Below are 22,297 nucleotides of genomic sequence, written 5' to 3' on the forward strand. Positions count from 1 at the left end.
CCATATGGGATGCCAGCACAGCAGGCATAGGCTTAACCTACTTATTAGCCACGGTGCCAGCCCCAAATGCTTCCTTTCTAAGAAATATTTTTTTGTCAACAACTTCAACAGATGGATTTCCCCACTAATTATAGAATCATTTAAAAATGTACTTAAAATGTCAACTCTCATCATCAATCCAGCTACAGGTATTTATTTGGTACTACAGTGGGCTCAAATGTGTTCCCCTAAATCCATGCGCTGAAGCCCCAATTACTTTCCATTGCGACTGTATGTAGAGAGTTGGATTTAAGGACATTCCTAGGGTAAAACAGGGTCATAGAGTGGGGCTCCAATCCAACGTGCCTGGTGTCCTACTAAGACGCGGAAGAGATGCCCGTGCACAGGAAAAAGGCCACGTGAGGACACAGAGAGGACTACCTCCACAAGCCCAGGAGAGAAGCCTCAGGAGAAACCAACAGTGACAGCACTTTGATCCTATACTGCCAGTCTCCACATGGTGAGAAAGCAAGTTTCGTCATGCTCAGCGCTTTAAATGTACAGCTCACCATCATTTTTACATCCTACAGATCACTCATTTTGCCACCAGGTTCTTAAGGTAGTTGTTTATCAAATTCTATGCTCTTAAGTTTCCTATTTTTTAACTATTGTACATTTCCATTTTTGCTATTTTGTATAACTACATGGATAATCAGACATATAATCTAAATATACCATTAAAAATATCAAACAAGTGGCAGGCATTTGGCCACCAGTCAGGTTGCTCCCGTCTCATATTGTAGTGTTAAGGTTCAATTCCTGACTCTGGCTCCTGAGTCCAGCTTCCTGCTAATGCACGACCTGGGCACAGTATTGATAGCTCAAATGGTTGGGAGACCTGGACTGAGTTCCAGCTCCTGGCTTCAGTTTCCCCATCTCAGCAGTTGAAAGCATGCAGGGAGTGAACCAGCAAATGGGAGCTTCGGTGCACCTGCACACAGAAATGCTCTCACGTGCTCTCCTTCTCCACATCACAAATAAATATAAATAAATATACCACACACAATTACTTCAATTTAGAGTAAGCTATCAGACTCATCAAAAATCCATACATTTATATTAAGTATATGTCCCACCTTCAAATACAAAATTTGGGGGTGGGTATTGTGGTACAGTAGGTTCGGCCACCACTTGGGACACCCATACCTCATATTCCAGTGCTGGTTTGAGACTTAGCTACTTTGCTTCCAATCCAACTCCCTGATAATGCACCTGGGAAGGAGTAGATGATGGCTCAAGTATTTGAGCCCCTGCCACCCATGTGGGAAGCCTTAGATGGAGTTCTTGGCTCCTGGCTTCAGCTTGGTCCAGCCCAAGCTGTTGCAGCTATTTGGGGAGTCAATCAACAGATGGAAGATCTGTCTGTCTCTCTATCTTTCAAATAAATAAATAAATCTTTTTTCTTTTTTTGACAGGTAGAGTTAGATAGTGAGAGAGAGAGAGACAGAGAGAAAGGTCTTCCTTCCGTTGGTTCACCCCCTAAATGGCCACTACGGCTGGCGTGCTGTGCCGATCTGAAGCCAGGAGCCAGGCACTTCCTCCCGGTCTCCCATGCGGGTGCAGGTCCCAAGCACTTGGGCCATCCTCCACTGCCTTCCCAGGCCACAGCAGAGAGCTGGACTGGAAGAGGAGCAACTGGGACTAGAACCCGGGGTGCCAGCGCCACAGGCGGAGGATTAGCCTAGTGAGCCGCAATGCCAGCCAATAAATAAATCTTTTTTTAAAAATACAAAATTTGGTGGCCGGCACTATGGTGTAGTAGGTTAATCCTCCGCCTGCGGTGCCAGTATCCCATATGGGCACTAGTTCTAGTCCCAGCTGCTCCTCTTCCAATCCAGCTCTCTGCTGTGGCCTGGGAAAGCAGTAGAAGATGGTGCAAGTGTTTGGGCCCCAGCACCCACATGGGAGACAGGGAAGAGGCACCTGGCCCCTGGCTTTGGATGGGCACAGCTCCAGCAGTTGCGGCCCTTTAGGGAGTGAACCAACAGAGGGAAGAGCTTTCTCTCTGCCTCTCGCTCTCACTGTCTGTAACTTTACCTCTCAAATAAAATCCTAAAAAAAAAAAAAAAATACAACATTTGGGGGCCAGCACTGTAGCACAATAGGTTAAGCCACTGCTTGAGATGCCGGCATACCACCCCAGAGCATCAGTTCCAGCCCCAGCTAGTCTGCTTCCAATGCAGCTTCCTGCTAAAGCAGCTGGGACGGCAAAGGAAGATGACCTAAATGCCTGGGCCCCAACTACCCACGTGGGAGACCAGGAAGGACTTCCTGGCTCCTGGGTTCAGCCTGGCCCAGACACAGCTACTGTGGCCGCAGGGGAGTAATCAGCAGATGGAAGACGTCTCTGTCTCCTTCTCTCTGTTGCTCTTTCAAATAAATGAATAAATCTTTTTTAAAAAAAATTTTATAAACTATAAAGAAAGCAAGCATGGAAAAAGTTACCTGAGATAAGTAACACCCATACAATGGAAGCCACTTTAACCCATCTTTCAGCACATAACGCACATGTCCAAGAGCATTTTGCCTGATGGCCAACATATCAGCAATAATCCAGTCAACTGCAAAAACAGAACCCAATTAGTGCACACACAATCCATGTCAGCTCTAGCACTCCTTTCATGGAAACAGATAAAGCGTCTTCACAACGTTCTACTCCGAGTATGCTTTGAAAATACTATGGAAGAACAGTTATAATGACTTTAAATCAACCCTAGATATTGAAAACATATCGATTCTATGGGGTTTTGATTTTTTTTTCATTTTCTGAAAAGCTTTTTATTTCAAGGATAAAACATAAAAATCACAAAATATCAAAATAACCTAACTACAGAACATACATGGGATAAAATGACCTTGTTTAATTCCTATAGTCTAGAAAACATGTTTTTTTAAACGAAAAAAAAAGCATAAGCAAAAAAAAAAAAAAACCTGCTAAACAAAACTGTCAAATACAATGAAATAGTCTGTATATACTCGTATATGTACAATAAAAGCCAAGGACACTTTAGGACACAGTAAAGGATATAAGGCGTTCCAACAAAGACTCACATGCCTTGCCACTGTGCAAGGCACATGGGAACCTACAGACAGGGTCCCAGGAAGTTAATAACTACAACTATATGATTATAGGTATGCTATTATCAAGATTAACAAGGTGTGAGTGAGTTACCAACAGCAATGAAAAACTTCCTAGAACAAATAAACTAAAGCTGAGCTTTCAAACAAAAGGATTGGTCCTTTGCCAAAGCCAAGGGACAGCAATCAGCAAATGTGCAGAAGACAATTTAGAGGGATTTAGATGAAGATGACAACGGATAAAGGCTTCAGAATCAGAAACTTGGATTTAAAAAGTAAATGGCTGCAAACTGCCCTATCTCTTGGTGGGAATGAAAGTATAAAAATGAAATGTGGTCTAGTGTCTACAGATGAATATAAGGATAGTGAACTTGAAAAGAAAATTGCTGAGTCTGTGAGAGGAATATAGTCCCAGCATCACAGGTGTACTCAGGGCCATGGAAATGAGAACAAGTGTAATAAATTAGAGAGAGAAAATGTTTTAAAAATATATTGTAAGTAAAAAAAATAAAAATAAATATTGTAGGAAGAGGGCTGGTATTGTGGTACAGAAGATGAAACTGCCACCTTTGATCCCAGCATCCCATGTAGCAGCAGTTCAAGTCCCACCTGCTCTACTTCCAATTCAGTTTCCTGAAAATGTGCCTGGGAAAGCAGTGGAAGATGGCCCAAATACTTGGGCCTCTGCCACCCACATGGGAGACCCAGATGGAGTTTCAGGCTCCTGGTTTTGGCCTGGCCCAGCCCTGGCCATTGCAGCAATTTGGGGAGTGAACCAGCAGATGGGAAGTTCTCTCCCTCTCTCTCGCTCCCTTTGTCTCTCTCTCCTTCTTTCTATGTCTCTCCTTCTCTCTCTCTCTCCTATGTTTCTCCTTCTCTCTCTCTTTCTATGTCTCTCCCCTCTCTCCTTCTTTCTATGTCTCTCCTTCTCTTTCTCTCTCCTATGTTTCTCCTTCTCTCTCTTTCTATGTCTCTCCCCTCTCTCCTTCTTTCTATGTCTCTCCTTCTCTCTCTCTCTCTCTCTCTCTCTCTCTCTCTCCCTCTCCCTCTAACTCTGCCTTTCAAATAAGTAAATAAAGCCCAGGTCCTTGGGCCCTGCACCCACATGGGAGGCCAGGAGGGAGCCACCTGGCTCCCGGCTTTGGATCGGCGCGCCAGCAGTAGTGGCCACTTGAGTGGTGAACCAACGGAAAAAGGAAGACCTTTCTCTCTGTCTCTCTGTCTCTCACTGTCTAACTCTACCTGTCCCAAAAAAAAAATAAATAAATAAAATAAATAAATAAAATACTGTGTGAAATAAAAGCCAGCAATTTATAGGAACTACAATAGTTTTAATGAAAGGGGAGAGTTCTCCACAGACCACAAAATTATTAACTCTCAGCCATGTCAAATGCTTCAAACAATGCACTGTCCTAGACAGATATCCCAAAGATGGAGAAAAATATCAATTACTGTAGATATATTTTTATTCAGGGGTTATCATTCACAAATTACCTTTCTCTTGATGATTTAAGACATGATTACTATAATCACATAAGTTGCCACGGCTTCCAATAAGCAAAGTGAGGCCTGTAAAGTTTCTCTTCTCTAGTGAGCAATCCCTGGCAGCTATGTCTTTGGTCTGAGATACATACACTTTTGGGTATCAATGATAACTTTTCTCTAAAGTACATAACTTCCCATAGAAGCCTGCCCTCAGGGGCCGGTGCTATGGTGCAGTAGGTTAAAGCCCTGGCCTGAAGCACCGGCATCCCATATGGGTGCCGGTTCTAGTCCCGGCTGCTCCTCTTCCAGTCCAGCTCTCTGCTATGGCCTAAAAAAGCAGTAGAAGATGTCACAAGTCCTCGGGCCCCTGCACCCACATAGGAGACCCGGAAGAAGCTCCTGGCTTCGGATCGGTACAGCTCCAGCTGTTGAGGCCATCTGGGGAATGAACCAGTGGATTGAATACCTTTTTCTCTTTCTCTACCTCTCTCTGTAACTCTTTCAAAAAAATACAATAAATCTCTAAAAACAAAACAAAACAAAAAGCCTGCCCTCTAGCTACTTCTATCTAATGTAATCAAATAATTTAAATTAAATATATTTATCACTGATAAACACATCTCTTTCTAACTGGAAACCATATAACCAACCTTGTTACAACTGTACCTAATGAAAAGTAAACAGACTGTGAATAAATTCCAAGGACTACTTCTCTATGGCTCTGTACAGTTCCAAGGCCAAAATATAATGTGGAACTTAACATCCTTGGGACACAACGCTAATGACCAGATTTGGCATCTTTCTCTTCAATAATTATTTTTTAAATTTGAGGGAATTTAAAACCATATTTTATATTAAAACGAGTATGGGCCGGCGCTGCGGCTCACTAGGCTAATCCTCCGCCTTGTGGCGCCGGCACACCGGCTTCTAGTCCCAGTCGGGGCGCCGGATTCTCTCCCGGTTGCCCCTCTTCCAGGCCAGCTCTCTGCTGTGGCCTGGGAGTGCAGTGGAGGATGGCCCAAGTGCTTGGGCCCTGCACCCCATGGGAGACCAGGATAAGTACCTGGCTCCTGCCATCGGATCAGCGCGGTGCGTCGGCCGCAGCGCGCCAGCCGTGGCGGCCATTGGAGGGTGAACCAATGGCAAAGGAAGACCTTTCTCTCTGTCTCTCTCTCTCACTGTCCACTCTGCCTGTCAAAAAAAAAAAAAAAAAAAAAACGAGTATGATTATATTATGTCCTTGGATGTATCTTCCAAGAACAAGATTTCCAAAGTACGCCATATTCACAATAAACTGTTCTGGGCTATGGCCTTAAACTTGAAATTTTTAGTGGAAACATGCAAGAACATAAACAAAGGACATAAAATTTGTGCCACCGATATATGCTGGTGAAATTAACCCTTACTCTTAATTCTCAGCTAGGTTTCAGATAGGTGACACTGGATTACAGCTGATTACAGAGGTCAGGGTAACATGAGCATACTTTGAAAAGTTCACAAAAAATGGAATTAAAAGATGTTTATTTTTATGCAAAAATTTAAAAATCTGTTCATGGTTTTAAGATAATGTGTGTGGGGCTGGCGCTGTGATACAGCGGGTTAAAGCCCTGGCCTGAAGTGCCGGCATTCCATATGGGCACCAGTTCTAGTCCCGGCTGCTTCTCTTCCAGTCCAGCTCTCTGCTGTGGCCTGGGAAAGCAGTAGAAGATGGCCCAAGTCCTTGGGCCCCTGTACCCATGTGGGAGACCCTGGAAGAAGCACCTGGCTCTTGGCTTCGGATCGGTACAGCTCCAGCTGTTGCAGCCATCTGGGGAGTGAACCAGTGGATGGAAGACCTCTGTGTCTCTACCTCTCTTTGTAACTCTTTCAAATAAATAAAATAAATCTTAAAAAAAAAAAGATAATTGTGCTTTTCACAAACTTTTTGAAGACCTTACATCCATAAACTTTCAATTTTTTTTTACATTGAAATAAGCTTACCTTTTCATTTCATTTTCCAGAAACTTCCTGGAGTATCCTTGTATATTACCTTTACAAAAATTACTGATAAGGGGCCCAGCATTGTGGCAGTGAACTAAGATGCCACCTGCAATGCTGGCATCCCAGATCAGAGCACTGGTTCCAGCTCTAGCTGCTCTGCTTCTGTTCCAGCTCTCTGTGCCCAGGAAAGCAGCCGAAGATGGCCCAAGTACTCGGGTCCACGCCACCCACACAGAAGACCCAGATAGAACAATGAGCTATAACTGGCCCAAGTCCCACTGTTGCAACTATTCAGGGAGTAAACCAACAGATGAAGATCTCTCTATCTCTATGTCACTCTCTCCTTCAAATAAATAAATCTTTAAAAACTATTCATAAGATACCAATATATATATAGCTATGTAAGAATCTCTAGTGGTGATGCAGTCAAAGCAGTGTCATTGTTCCCATTAACTTGGTGGAAGAGAGGAACAGAGAGCAGTGAGGGGAAGCAGCAAGCTTTACTTTTCTCATCTACATCGTTCTAATTCAGAAGGGTAGTGTGTGGTCTAAAAGAGATTACTATAGCAGAAGCACTGATTACCATGGATCCAGCACCAGGCCAATGGCTAGCTATTCTGATCGTCATTATTGCTGCTAAATGCCACCCAGGAGCCAGGCCCTCCATGGAGATTATGAGATGGCCTATGAAACTGCCTAAGAACTCTGACCAGTAGATAAGGCAGGGAGAGTTTGAGTAGTCCTCCCACTGACACACAGCCTACTGCAGGATAGCTCATGAACCAGCGTCTCTCAGACATGAAAGCTATGCCGTTTCATGGTAGTTAACACACCACACACAATGTTAGTCAACAAATTTGCCATCCAAACAAAAAAGAAAAAAGGAGGAGCATTTCATGAGATTAAAAAGGTAAACAGTGTCAAAAGGAGATAGTTAAAGAAGGACGAGGGGAAGGAATACCACCGTACCCTTGCTGACTCTGCAGAGAAATAAGCTAACAGAAACTGAGAAGGCTAAGACAGCAAAATGTGCCATGCAAAAACAAGGGAGGAGAGACAGTAATTTACATGCCAGTTCTGAACTGCAGCGCAGGAAACTCATTTATTCTGGCAGGCCTAGTAGAGGCCTAACTCAAAGTAACAATTGAACAGCAAGCAGCCCTTGAAGTGGTCTTTCTGCTAATTACGTTTTCTGAGAGATTCTGCTGTGACTCTTAGTATTTGTGTCAGTTTCCTAGTGTTAATAGTACACTTCAGTTATATGAGGGGTGTTCAAAAAGATCATGGAAAAATGCATATTATGAAAAGAAACCATTCATAGATTCAAAAACTTCTATAGCAAAATAAAGTTACCCTTTCAATTCTCTTTTTCCATGACCTTTTCAAAGTACCTTCATATATGATGTTACCACTGGGGGAAATTTGGGGTCACTGGCTCAATGTACTATTTCTGTAAGTTCTTGTGACTCCAAATTATTTTAAAATGTCTTTTAGGCCGGTGCCACTAGGCTAATCCTCCGCCTTGCAGCGCCAGCACACTGGCGTCTAGTCCCGGTCGGGGCGCCGGATTCTGTCCCAGTTGCCCCTCTTCCAGGCCAGCTCTCTGCTGTGGCCCAGGAGTGCAGTGGAGGATGGCCCAAGTCCTTGGGCCCTGCACCCGCATGGGAGACCAGGAGAAACACCTGGCTCCTGGCTTCAGATCAGCGTGGTGCGCAGGCCGCAGCACGCCAGCCGCGGTGGCCTTTAGAGGGTGAACCAATGGCAAAGGAAGACCTTTCTCTCTGTCTCTCTCTCTCTCACTGTCTAACTCTGCCAGTCAAAAAAAAAAAAAAAAGTCTTTTAAAAGTACCTTAACTTTGGCTGGCGCCGCAGCTCACTTGGCTAATCCTCCGCCTGGGGCACTGGCACCCTGGGTTCTAGTCCTGGTTGGGACACCAGATTCTATCCCGGTTGCTCCTCTTCCAGTCCAGCTCTCTGCTGTGGCCCAGGAAGGCAGTGGAGGATGGCCCAAGTGCATGGGCCCTGCACCTGCATTGGAGACCAGGAGGAAGCACCTGGTTCCTGACTTCGGATCGGCACAGCGTGCTGGCCGTAGCGGCCATTTGGGGAGTGAACCAAAGGAAGGAAGACCTTTCTCTCTGTCTCTCTCTCTCTTTCTCACTGTCTAACTCTGCCTGTCAAAAAATAAAAAATAAAAATAAAAAAAATTTTTTTAAAAAGTACCTTTACTTTGGCAAAAAAAAACTAAATGAAAGATCTCTGTGAGATCCCAGGGGAAAGAACGGGCCATCAAAGAAGGAGGTACCTTTCTCTGAAGAGAGGAGAGAACTTTCACTTTGATTATTACTTGTCTAAATAAGATCGGAGTTGGCGAATTCAAAAGGCTTCCATAGCCTTGGCAACTTATGACAAAAGCCTAGGGTGATTACTGATGCCATAAACAAGAGTGTCAATTGTTAAGTCAACAACAGGAGTCACTGTGCACTTACTCCCCATGTAGGAGCTCTGTCCTTAATGTGTTGTACAATGTAAATTAATGCTATAACTAGTACTCAAACAGTACTTTACACTTTGTGTTTCTGTGTGGGTGCAAACTGTTGAAATCTTTACTTAGTATGTATTAAATTGATCTTCTGTATATAAAGATAATTGAAAATGAAAAAAAAGTATCTTAATTAATTTAAAGTATATAGTGCACTACACTGAAAACCAGTCTTCTGTGATTCCTCTGATAGAAGAATAGCAAGCTAGAATTAAACCAAACACATCTGAAGAGGCAAAATGAAATGCAGACATGAGTAACTAATACTGTGTTCAGGAAATGAATATAACCAGCATGCAGCTTAATAAAAAAAAATATAAAATGCATATAACCTTTGAATCAACAATTCTACTTCTAATAACATAATGTACAATAAGAACTAATAGATATTGAAACAGATATTCAAAGAAATAAGAAAGTAAGAACAGAGCTTATTAACATCCATCAGAAAAAGCAGCTAAGTTTAGGACAATGCATGCTTGCACATTCTTGAATAAAGTAAAGTCACAAAAACACAAACAAACAAGGACAGGTATAATACCTGCTTAAAAAGTTTCATGATTTAACAACCCACTTTGTTTAAATATATAAGGACATTATTTTGAATGCCCATCTACCATTTGTACAAAAACCTAAGTTCCATGCAACTGATATACAAACCTGTGCTTCGATGATTTGCTAAATATATTATATTTTCTTTATTTTTTGGCAAATCTCCATATAGCAATATCTAAAAGATAAAACAAAAAGAAACAATGCTTTAATATTTTAAACTGTACTATTATAATGTGCAAAATAAGACAATGTGAAAAAACTGACAAAAATTAATGTAATGAATATTCCCATCTACTGTTAACAAAAATTTGATTTCTCTTAGGAATCTAAGGCATCATGAATATCTTGTTTATAAAGTAGTTAAGTATAGGGCAGGTTAATGGCCATAAAGCAGAATAGAATAAGAAATGTCCTCATGAGAAAACTACAACAGCATTTAATATAAAACACTATTCAAAAACTAAATCTTCCTTTAAAGAATCTACAGTCTAGTGGAACAGACATGCACATAATTAACTGTACATTTTATTACAAAGAGCTGTACACTACAGAGCAGTTATTAAACATGATTTTGGCGGATGAGATTAAGCTGGAAAAGGGTCATAGAAACAAGACCAAACAGAAGTGGTTACCTTTGGAGGCCTGCTTGGGTACATCGAATAGTTTCACACCTAAAACTCAGGCAGAGGAGTTGGGGGACTAAAGCAAGATCAGTAGGGCTCTGACCCAGAATGCCTTCTGAACATGATAAGGATCAAAACTTGACTCTGTAAGTGCCAGTGAGACATGGCTCGGCGGTCAGGGCCTGCATTTCCATCAAGAACGGAGTTCAGGAGGACAGTCTGCAGTCCCAGCAAGGAGCTGACACACAGTGGGCCTCCAATCCACCCATCACTTTTTATTTCTTACACTGAATGCTGGCTATGAGGGTGTTCAGCAGTCTTTCTGCTGTGTTATATGTCTGTGATATGTCATAATAAATAAAAGAAACTGGAGTGCAATGACAAAGACTTCAAAGGAAATGACTGTTCATGGTAGTAGTTTTCAAATTCAGGACATTTTGTTTCTGTATCATGTCATCAAGGATTACGCAGATTATAAATAAGCTAAGGATTTTTACATCTTTCTTGTCCATAGGTCTATCTTTCACTCATGACACTACTCATTATCTTAACAGGAGAGAAAAGGACATTAACCCAACATCTTCCCACATAAATGCAGCTAGATGATGTGAAGTTTTGGAGGTCAGGGATTCAGAGTTTTCCTTCCTGGAGCGCTGCACAATGCTGTGTACATAATGTGTTAAGAGTATCTACCCAATGCTTTTTGTTGTTGTTAGTAAAGCTTATTCATGGCATAAATGATTAAATCAACAGTTTGGACGGGATTAAAGTGGACAGCTTATGAACAATCCCCAATCTTCCACCAATGAGCTAGGACTGCCCCAACACTGAGTCCTCACTGGATTCACAAGTACTGCAGATACATGGCAGAGTATTTCTGGCTAACTTTCTTAGATAGGGTATCCATGTTTTTTTGAGACATGCCTGGCTCCCAAGCTGAAGGCAACAGCAATACTTGAACCATCTGAGAGGCTCTCTTTCCTGCAGAGCTGAGCTAAGAGATTGCTAGCTGGCAGCCTTTGAAGGTAAGTGGTAAACAAGCTATAAAAAGGCATTTTGTTTTCCCAGGATTATAGCGTCAATCACAGAAAAACAGAAGTACAAATTCGGTATTTTATACAGTTATATCTCATTTTAACAAAAAACAAACGTGGTAAAGAGGGACAGAAAAGCAGAGATTAAACATAGTCATCTAATGTCAGGATAAAATGAGAACGTGCAATATACACACTGGCACTAGGAGCATGTAAGTGGAAGCATATAAAAACCGATTTCCTGGGGCCCGCGCTGTGGTGTAGTGGGTAAAGCTGCCGCCTGCAGTGCCAACATCCCAGATGGGCACCAGTTTGAGTCCCGACTACTCTACTTCCCATCCAGCTCTCTGCTATGGCCTGGGAAAGCAGCAGAAAATGGCCCAAGTCCTTGAGCCTCTACACCCATGTGGAAGACCAAGAAGAAGCTCCTGGCTCCTATCTTTGGATCTCTCTCTCTCTCTGTCTCTGCCTCTGCCTCTCCTTCTTTCTGATTGTAACTCTGACTTTCAAATAAATAAATAAATCTTAAAAAAAATTCCTTATTCAAAGATCCATGATCGGTAAGAGCACCACCCACTTAAGAATATTATATATCTCCAGGCTGGCGTTACGACGTAGATGGTAAAGCTGCAGCCTAAATCACTGGCATCCCAAACAGGCACTGGTTCATGTCCCAGCTGCTCCACTTGCAATCCAGCTCCCTGCTTGTGGCCTTGGAGAAGATGGGACAATTGTTTGGGACCCTGCCACCCATGTGCGATATCTGGATTAAGCTCCTGGCTCCAGGCTGCAGCCTGGCCCACCCTTGGCCATTGTGGCTATCTGGAGAGTGAACCAGCAAATGGAAGATCTCTGTGTGTCTCGCTAACTCTGCCTTTCAAATAAATATTAAAAAAAAGGGGGGGGGGCGGATATTATACATCTCCATTCTTTGGCCTTAACCCATTTACTAACCTTCCTGGTAGCCATAAAATGCCACAATTTGCTGCTTTTGATTTTAGAAACAAGCATGTGGAAAACAGTCATCTTCTTAGTAGATACTCTTACTTCTGCCAATGAATTGTCTCAAACCTTTCAAAAAGTATAGGCTGGGCCGCGGCTCACTAGGCTAATCCTCCGCCTTGTGGCACCGGCACACCGGGTTCTAGTCCCGGTCGGGGCGCCGGATTCTGTCCCAGTTGCCCCTCTTCCAGGCCAGCTCTCTGCTGTGGCCTGGGAGTGCAGTGGAGGATGGCCCAAGTACTTGGGCCCTGCACCCCATGGGAGACCAGAAGTACCCGGCTCCTGCCATTGGATCAGTGTGGTGCGCCAGCCGCAGCGCGCCAGCCGCAGCAGCCATTGGAGGGTGAACCAAGGGCAAAGGAAGACCTTTCTCTCTGTCTCTCTCTCTCTCACTGTCCACTCTGCCTGTCAAAAAAAATAAAAAATAAAATAAAAAGTATTTATAAAGTGCAAACAGAACTCAAATGATTTATTAATGCAACAACTAAAGTATTTACACCAAGTTAAAAAAATTTCAGATCTGTAACCCCCATAAGACTAATTTTTCTCACCATCAAAGGGTTTCTAAACAAGTAGTATTTTCAGTACTTTGTGTTGACTATTTCAACAACATGGTTAAATTTGCTCAGCATTTAAAACAGATCTCCAGTGGTAAAGTATAAGTAATGCATTCAACTGGGTAAAAGGGAGGAGGAAAAGGCAGTTCACCTGTGAGGTCACTTACACAGTAACAAAAGCTACAGAAAAACCAATTCAGTCCTTGAAAAGATGATATGCTCAGTAAAAGCTATTCCAACTGAAATGTAAAAGAAGATGGCAAGCTTCTGACAAAATGATTTAGGATCTTAAAGTAGGTATCTGAGCTGACAGCCTCTACATTTTTTCAGTTGTCATAAAACTACAACTCTGGAACTCAACAGAAATAAGAAGTTAGAAAGAGCCACTCTTGACATTAAAACTTTAAAAAATCTGAAAGCAAAGTGAGACGATGAACTCTAAATCTTTCTGTAAAGCTGCAAATCATTTATAAGTACTTTGGATAGAGTTGATTAAGCAGAGAAGGGACTGCTTGATTACAATGTTTCCAATCACAAGCACACAATTTTTAAGGTTTTTTATTTCCAAGGTTCCAAAAATGAACACACATTTCATTCTAAAATTTACCAAATTTCTTCCATTCACTAAAGTGGAAAAGTTACTTGTTTGGTTTTTAGTTTACTAATATGAAAGGGAAGAAAACTTTTCACTTAAGAAAATGGGTTTTCGGGGCTGGCACTGTGGTGCAGTGGTTAAAGCCCTGGCCTGAAGCATCAGCATCCCATATGGGTGCCGGTTCTAGTCCCGGCTGCTCCTCTTCGGATCCAGCTCTCTGCTATGGCCTGGAAAAGCAGCAGAAAGCCCAAGTGCTTGGGCCCCTGCACCCACGTGGGAGACCAGGAAGAAGCTCCTGGCTTTGGATCGGCACAGCTCTGGCTGTTGCAGCCATCTGGGGAGTGAACCAGAGATGGAAAGACCTCCATCTCTACCTCTCTCTGTAACTCTGTCATTCAAATAAATAGAATAAATATTTAAAAAATAAAAAAAGAAGGAAAACAGGCTTTCAAAATACATAAAAAATTTAAAATAGTTCTTAAGAACTTACAAAATATCCAAATATATAAACTATGAAATCATTGTACAATTGCCTATAAGTCTTCCTGCACTACCTCACTATAATTATTTCTAAGTCAATTTTTCCTCATAACCTACTTGCCTGCACACTCAACCTGTTCTACCTTCTAACCCAGATCCCAGAGTCATGACTCCCTCCTCTGCACCACAGGCTCCCTGACTGTCCTATCAGAATACCAATGATACACTGGGCATACCCATTTACAAGTCATATTCCCCTATGGCCTATTAGCTCCTCTTGGCAGGGACTAGCACCCAGATGGTTTTCAGCAGATGTTTTCTGAGTCATTAAGCTTGTACTTTTATATTCAAAAGTAGCCTAAGCAGGTAGTAAAACAGAATCTAAAGTAACAACGTCAGAGGGGCAAAAATACAGGTCATTCTTTCCTGGTTAAAAAATACAAGAGAAGGGGCTTTGTGCTGTTGCATAGCAGGTTAAGCCTCACCTGTGGCACTAGCATCCCATACTGGTGCAGGTTCATGTCCTGGCTACTCCTCTTCCAATACAGGTCTCTAATGGCCTGGGAAAGCAGTGGAAGATGGCCCAAGTGTTTGGGCCCCTGCACCCACATGGGAGACCTGGAAGAAACTCCTGGTTTCAGATTGGCCCAGCTCCAGCCATTGCAGCCATTTGGGGAATGAACCTGTGGATGGAAGATCTTTTCTCTCTCTCTCTCTGTTAACTCTACCTCTCAAATGAATAAGTAAAATCTTTTAAAAAATACAGGAGAATTTCAAAATCTCTGTGGGAAAATGGATTTAAAAGATAATCTACATTTTCCACAAATTTTCTGTATTTATCTCAAAAATGTCCACTTACTTTCAGCATGCAAAACTTGAGATCTACCTAACTCTTTTTGTTGTTGTTTTATTTATTTGAATGTCAGAGTTACACAGAGAGAGAAGGAGAGGCAGAGAGAGAGAGAGAAGTCGTCTACCAGCTGGTTCACTCCCCAATTGGCCGCAATGGCCAGAGCTGCACTGGTCCGAAGCCAGGAGCCAAGAGTTTCTTCCGGGTCTCCCACGCGGGAGCAGGGGCCCGAGGACTTGGGCCATTTTTCCCAGGCCATAGCAGAGAGTTGGATGGGAAGTAGAGCAGCAGGGTCTCAAACCGGTGCCCATATGGGATGCCAGCACTGCAGGCGGCGGCTTTACCCGCTATGCCACAGCACCAGCCCCAAGATCTACATACTCTTTAAAAACTTTTATTGTTGGGGAAGGTGTCATGGCACAGTGAGTTAAGCCACCTCTTATGACGCTGTCATCCTGTATCAGAGCACCAGTTCTAGTCCAGGCTGCTCCACTTCAGATCCAGCTCCCTGCTAATGCACCTGGAAAGGCAGTAGAATACGATGGCCCAACTACCTGAACCTCTGCCATCTATGTGGAAGACCAGGATGGAGTTCTTGGCTCCTGGCTTTGGCCTAGCCCAGATCTGCTTTTTGCAGCCATTTGGAGAGTAAACCAACAGCTAGAAAGTCTATGTCTCTCCCTCCTTCTGTTGCTCTTTAAAATAACAACTTTCACTGTCCATGAATACAAAGGCTGCTTTTGAGAGATTAGAATAAAACACTCTAACATATCCTGGTGTAGCCTAAGAATTACTCTGAAGGCAACTGAGAAAGAGCAGATACAGAGGAGCTATCTCAACACTCTCACCCCAGCCCCAAGCAAAGGTGAGTGATTTTCCATTTGCAAAACAAGCCTTACTAAACAAGAGTTAACTATCTTGCATTTTCTCCTTTGTATACAACCTTTAGGAGCCCCAAATCCATTTTCCTTTGTCTAGTCACTTCTTCACTATTTGTCACCCTTTGTTAAAGTTATATATAAGCCATTTATTGGGCTTTCATTTCTTTTACAAGGCTCTTATGCATGTAGAAATATTAACCAAATTTGTGTTTCTTCCTCCTGTTAATCTCTTTTGTCCATTTAAGTCAGAATTCCTAGCCACCTAACCGAGGAGGATAAAGGAAAAATTTTTTTCTGCTCTACATATGGTGTCAAAGTCAATAACAGCACATGTTAGGAAACTGGTACAGTTTTATCTATTGCACAATCTACACCCTGATTTACATCCTATTCCCCGGTTCCCGCCGTCATTGCTGAAAGCCAGGTAGCCACATGGCCCAACTTACCTGTGCCAAGCTCCACCCCCATCCTAATGGGATTCACTGCTCAGGCTTCCCTGCCCGGCCTCAGGCAAAATTTTAAAAGGGCCAGTCTCTTGGCTCCTCTCCTCCTCTTGTCTCCTCTCTCCTCTCTGTCTCTCTCTCTTAACAGTCTCCTCTCTTTTTCCCTCTTCGCCCCTTCCCTTCACTCTACTGAGTTTTCCCCAATAAACTCTTTCCCTTACTCCGGTGTTTGGTGTGTTTTGTGATGGCTAACAGAAATATATAACAGCACAGGCTTCAAAGTACCAGACTTGAATTAAAAGTTGAATTTTAGGGGCTGGTGTTGTGGTGTTATGAGTAAAGCCGCTGCCTGCAACACCAGCTTCCCATATGGGCACCGGTTCTGTCCTGGCTACTCCACCTCTGATTCAGCTCTCTGCTAACGGCCTGGGAAAAGCAGCAGCAGATGGACCAAGTGTTTGGGCCCCTGTCACCCAGAAGGGAGACCTGAAAGAAGCTCCTGGCTCCTAGCTTCAGCCTTGCTCGGCCCTGGAAGCTGCAGCCGTCTGGGGAGTGAACCAATGGATAGAAGATTTCTCTCTCTTTCTCTGTAACTCTTTCAAATAAACAAATAAATCTTCATGAGAACATGATACCTAGCCTGTCCATATTTATCTCTGTACTTATAAAGTGACTGCATTAATAGTAACTTCTCACAGGCTTTGGGTGAAACATATGAGATGATGTAAACTACTTTACATTATTGACGGAACATAGAAACCATGCCTAGATTGTTCAGTTGGTGCTACTATCCACTAAAGTAAATTTTGTTATTAAAAAAAATTCTGTTAAGTGGGGCTGGCGCTGTGGCGCAGCAGGTTAACGCCCTGGCCTGAAGCGCCAGCATCTCATATGGGTGCCACTTCAAGACCCAGCTGCTCCACTTCTGATCCAGCTCTCTGCTATGGCCTGAGAAAGCAGTAGAAGATAGCCCAAGTCCTTGGGCCACTGCACCTACGAGGGAGACAGGGAAGAAGCCCCTGGCTCCTGGCTTCGGATGGGCGCAGCTCCGGCAGTTGCTGCCAATTGGGAAGTGAACAATCGGATGGAAGACCTCTCTCTCTCTCTGCCTCTCCTCTCTCTGTGTAACTCTGACTTTCAAATAAATAAATAAATCTTTAAAAAATGGATAAAAGACATAACTGCCTAGTCTGTTTGCCACCCTCTTCCCCTCAAAGTCCCTGATTACAAAGAAATGAAGCTATAAAGAATTTGAGTAAGATTTTATATGTATAATATATATATACACACACATATATATAATTTATAATTTAACTACTTTTAAAATAATTTGAAATGAAATTTTAAATCTATTTTTTTCTTTTTATTTATTTATTTATTTATTTATTTATTTATTTATTTTGACAGGCAGAGTGGACAGTGAGAGAGAGAGACAGAGAGAAAGGTCTTCCTTTGCCGTTGGTTCACCCTCCAATGGCCGCCGCGGCCGGCGCACCGCGCTGATCCGATGGCAGGAGCCAGGAGCCAGGTGCTTTTCCTGGTCTCCCATGGGGTGCAGGGCCCAAGGACTTGGGCCATCCTCCACTGCACTCCCTGGCCACAGCAGAGAGCTGGCCTGGAAGAGGGGCAACCGGGAGAGAATCCGGCGCCCCGACTGGGACTAGAAGCCGGCATGCCGGCGCCGCTAGGCGGAGGATTAGCCTAGTGAGCCGTGGCGCCGGCCCTTAAATCTATTTTTATGTCAGTGAAATGAAGTCATAAGCCATGTAACAACAATTTGGTCAATGACAGACCACGTATATACAATGGTGGTCCCATCAGACAGTAACAAAGCTGAAAAACTCCCACAGCCTTGTGACTTCATAGCATCATACCATCATGAGGTGGTGGAGCAATGCAACACATTACTTACATGTTTGGGGTGATGCTGATATAAACAAACTCACTATGCTGCCCACAGTACAAAAGGATAGCATTATTACATACACTATATAATAACTGAAAATAATGATAAACAACTGTTACTTTTTTACTATACTTTTTAATCATTACAGTAGATCCCTTTTACTTGCAAAAACAGTTTTCTGTAAAAGTATGCATGTTATGCCTTCTACATCTCTTATTGTGTCTCTTGATTGCACTGAGTGACTGACATACACCGCGTGGGTTTGTCTAAGTATACGCTGTGATGGTCCCACAATGACAAAATCACCTAACTACACATTTCTCAGAACTTACTCCACTGTTAAGTGATGGCTGACTGTACACTGCCAGCTAATAAACAGAAGATTTCTACAAAAAGAACATAAAAACTGTGGTACTATTTGTTCAGTCTGAAACATTTCATTGAATAGAAAAGTATTAATGCCCTTCTGAAACAAGATCAAAATAGTAAACATAGTTGTTAGCCTAAGAATCAAAATACAAAATAATTATCACTATTTAAATGGCAGAAAGCCTCTTGGTGCTGGACACATTTTACATCCTCTCTCCACAGTCTCCTTATTTTAGAAGTGTGTTTATTCTGGGCATGTTTGATGTACCAATCATTGACCTAGGCAGTTCTGTATATTATCTCACTTAGTCTTTAAAATAGTATGACTTCAAAAAATGATTCCATTTAAGAACTTGAAATGTTGAACTTGAAATGTCGATTTAACCAAGTTGACACACAGTGTGGCAGAGACAAAGGTTTTTCATCCCAAAATCCTTTGACTGTGACAAAACTATTCTTTACAAAAATTCTGAATAAAAAAGTCAAAGGAAAAGGCTTCCCCTATGTTAGAGGCTTATGTAATTTTAAGCTTTTAATGTAAGAAACTCATGAGAAAAAGCTCAAAAAAAAAAAAAAAGGCAAGTTAACAGGAGCAAAGCAGCAGTACATAAGTATACAGAGAGAGTAATAAACATGTTACACTCAACATACAGGTTAATCTACTTATATATACAACAGCTCCCAAGAAGTAATATCCAAAGGGTAGAATTTATCTCACTAAACATTCAGGATTTTTTTCCTTTAATTGACACCTTTATGAAATGGTAAATTTTATGTGTTATTTCAGGACAGAGACTTCTATCAATGTAAAACGTGCTGGCACCTACTATGCACTTAACACCTAATATGTGGCTGAACCTTAATATAATTCTGGTTTCCATGAACCATCAATCACCCTCATTCCTGCTGACCTTGCTCCTGGAATTTCATTCTGAGATGTGGGACAATGAAACCATTTTCCAAGTGTCACTTATATTTGTACATACATCAGTCCTCTAAAATGCAACAATTTATTATTTGGGGTTGTCATTGCTATTTCCTAAAGAGAACTGTAAGAAACAAAGTTAAGTCTTGGAAACGAAATAGGTTCAAAAATCACAGAAGGTGCAGCCTTCAAGTGACAAGTAAACAAAGGTGTTCTGTATGGGTGGCTGTCCTAAGAATATTCTTCTTTCACAAGGCATTACTCATTCTCTGTCTCACTCCTGAGGGCAGAATTCATCTACCTTCCTCCTTTATCTATGTCAATAAAGAATGAGTTAGAATCACTATACCTGTAGATCCTTTTAAACTAAAACACATCAACTAGTAAAGCCATTTCATTCAAGAATCCTCACTCTTTAAAAGTGATATTCAGAGGCCAGTGCTGGGGCATAGTAGGCATCCCATATGGGCACCGGTTTGTGTCCCACCTGATCCTCTACCAACCCAGCTCTCCGCTTATGGCCTGGGAAAGCAGTGGAAGATGGCCCAAGAGCTTAGGCCCCTGCACCCAGACAGGAGAGCTGGAAGAAGCTCCTGGCTCCTGGCTTCAGACTGGCACAGCTGTGGCTGTTGCAGCCATTTGGGGAGTGAACCAGCAGATGAAGACCTTCCTGTCTGTCTCCCCTTCTCTCTCTGTAACTCTGCCTCTCAAATAAATAAATTAAATCTTTAAAGGCAAAAGTGATACTCATCTAAATTCCCACAGAAACACAAACTGGCGCTCCCTGTTAAGAATCCTCCGACAGTTTTGCTAAAAGGCAGAATCAAATCAAGTCGTTTTTCCCTTTATTGCTATCCCCAAGAGGTTATAACCTTATAGAGAGGCAGTACACACATTGAAATATGCTAATGATTAATATGATATATGTTAAAGTTACATAACAGCAATCCTGACACTGAAATGGGGTGAGGTCACAACAAATGTGAAACAATGGGGTCTTCACTGGAATGATAGGTATACAGAGAGCAGTCCAAAGGCAGGCTGATGAGACTATATTAGTTACAAGGAGCAGCAGGGGCTGGGAGAAAGGAGCAACTGGGCTAGAGTGAAACCAGGAAAGAAAAAGTTGGCCAGGGCAGCAATTAAGAAACTTTGAAAGCCATGCTGAGAAGTTTTTGTATTTATTCTGTTATCAACTGAGAACCTCTTCTTCCTAAACAGACCATGCTGGGTGTAAAGTTTCAAAGTAGTCCCATCAACTGATAGAATGTTCTTGAATAATCAAGGCACAGTTCAAGAGTTACTTTATTTCTGTATCACAAAACTAACAAACACTCTCATTTCACTATCATCTAACACTAGAGTTTTCTGTCCATGTGCTTCCTAATGTGAATGCCCTTCAACCAATGTAAACACGCCACCTGAGAATGCATCTTCAGAAAGCTGGACTCAGACTAAATCTTGGCTTGACTACTTCAGATGTGAGCTATCTGTGTTTCTCTGTTTTGTAGTCTGTGAAAGGGGGAGGGATGGCGTCTATCTTGCAAGGATGAAACCTTTTTTGTAACAGAATAATTGCATACATTAGGGGTTACTACAATGCGGTTTGTTACCAATTCCACCTTCTCCTTTTCCCCTTCATATCTAATTTTAAAGTTATATGTCACCTCTAAAACAGACCTGGAATTATTGTCAACCTTTCAACCAACATCCACTCATCCTACCACCAAGACGTACATCTCTCCCCAGGATTACTACATTATCTTCCAAACTGGTAGCTCAGAGCTCCACACAAATGTCACTCGCTCAGGAAATCTTTTCAAGACTCCCATCTCCACTCACTGGGCTAACTTCACATAGCTTCTCTTGTTCACTGGTTGTCTTCTCTGCTAGAATGTGAGGTCCATAAGGGCAGGTACCTTGTCTCTTGTTTTCTTCACTGTATCCCTTGGTAAACAGCATGCAAACCCAAACACTGATAGGTAGGTAGATGGACGAATGATGGATGGATGGATGGATGGATATAGGTTTTAGAGATCCCTTACTGAAAAGTCATTACTCAGTATTGGACTGGCTGTTAATATCAAATTCTGTTTAAAAAACTATAAGAATGTGAGAAAATACCAAACGGAAAATTAATTTGTAATCCCACTTAAGAAACATCAACCCTCAGTTTGTTAAACTCAAAATGAAGCATATTTTAAAAAGAGGGAAAGTAAACTATGTGTTTTCCCATGCATCCCATCACGGCACAGATGTTACCATGTAGGCATTGAGGGACACTTGGAGTTACTTTAAAACCTATCCAAGAAGTTAATTTAATACAGGAGTCTTTCCACAACTCAAACATTTACTTAAAAGCTTTTGGAAGAAATCTAAAGTTATACACTGAACTCTTACGTACCTGGGACAGGTGTGTGTAGGGTAGGAGTAGGGGGAACTGTAACTTTCTCAAAATACATTGGCAGTGTTTGTATTTTACTGCAGTTGTTTGTTTTTATTGCATCTATGATTTAAAATAGAAAAATAAGGTATTACAAAAAGTAAGGCATTAAAAACTTACCACAAATGCAACCTATAATAAAAGTGATTTACTCACAGGGGCTTATAGTTATTAAAAATATAAAATCAAAACATTACATTTGTCAAAGATTTTTAAGTTTAATAAGTTACTCAGTTTCCTATTCAGACTTAAATTGTGTTAGAGTGAAACTGTATTTGAGTGAGGAAATTTAATTTCCTGAATCACAGGTTTTTTACTTTGTGCTTCAACAGGTAAACACAGAGGCACAGCCACATCTGCCAGGCCTATTTCTTCAAGTTACACTGAAGGAAGTGTCATAAGGCTGTCATGTGGATGATACACATGCAGAGGAAAATCAAATTAAAAATACAAACAATTCATATTCTTTGACTACTGACTACTGATACTCAAGAATACCTGGACATTTTG

General features: G+C 42.0%; 1 protein-coding gene across 3 annotated transcripts in view; it reads right to left on the reverse strand.

Moving 5' to 3' along the window:
• The window catches only part of AGPAT5 (1-acylglycerol-3-phosphate O-acyltransferase 5), a 62,623-nt gene that overhangs the window by 34,253 nt on the left and 6,073 nt on the right, over nucleotides 1-22,297 (reverse strand). For 2 of the 3 annotated variants that reach the window (XM_008274179.3, XM_051832695.3), the window contains exons 2-3: nucleotides 9,785-9,854; nucleotides 2,485-2,600 (exon numbers count right to left, since the gene is read on the reverse strand). In XM_008274179.3, coding sequence (XP_008272401.2) covers nucleotides 2,485-2,600; nucleotides 9,785-9,854 — 186 coding nt within the window. Of the gene's footprint in view, nucleotides 1-2,484; nucleotides 2,601-9,784; nucleotides 9,855-21,748; nucleotides 21,851-22,297 lie in introns of all 3 variants that reach the window. The other variant, XM_089302822.1, reaches the window with a different exon arrangement.

Source organism: Oryctolagus cuniculus, chromosome 8 (genome assembly GCF_051225735.1).
Source record: "Oryctolagus cuniculus isolate XC-2025 breed Fujian yellow rabbit chromosome 8, ASM5122573v1, whole genome shotgun sequence".
Taxonomy (NCBI): Eukaryota; Metazoa; Chordata; class Mammalia; order Lagomorpha; family Leporidae; genus Oryctolagus; species Oryctolagus cuniculus.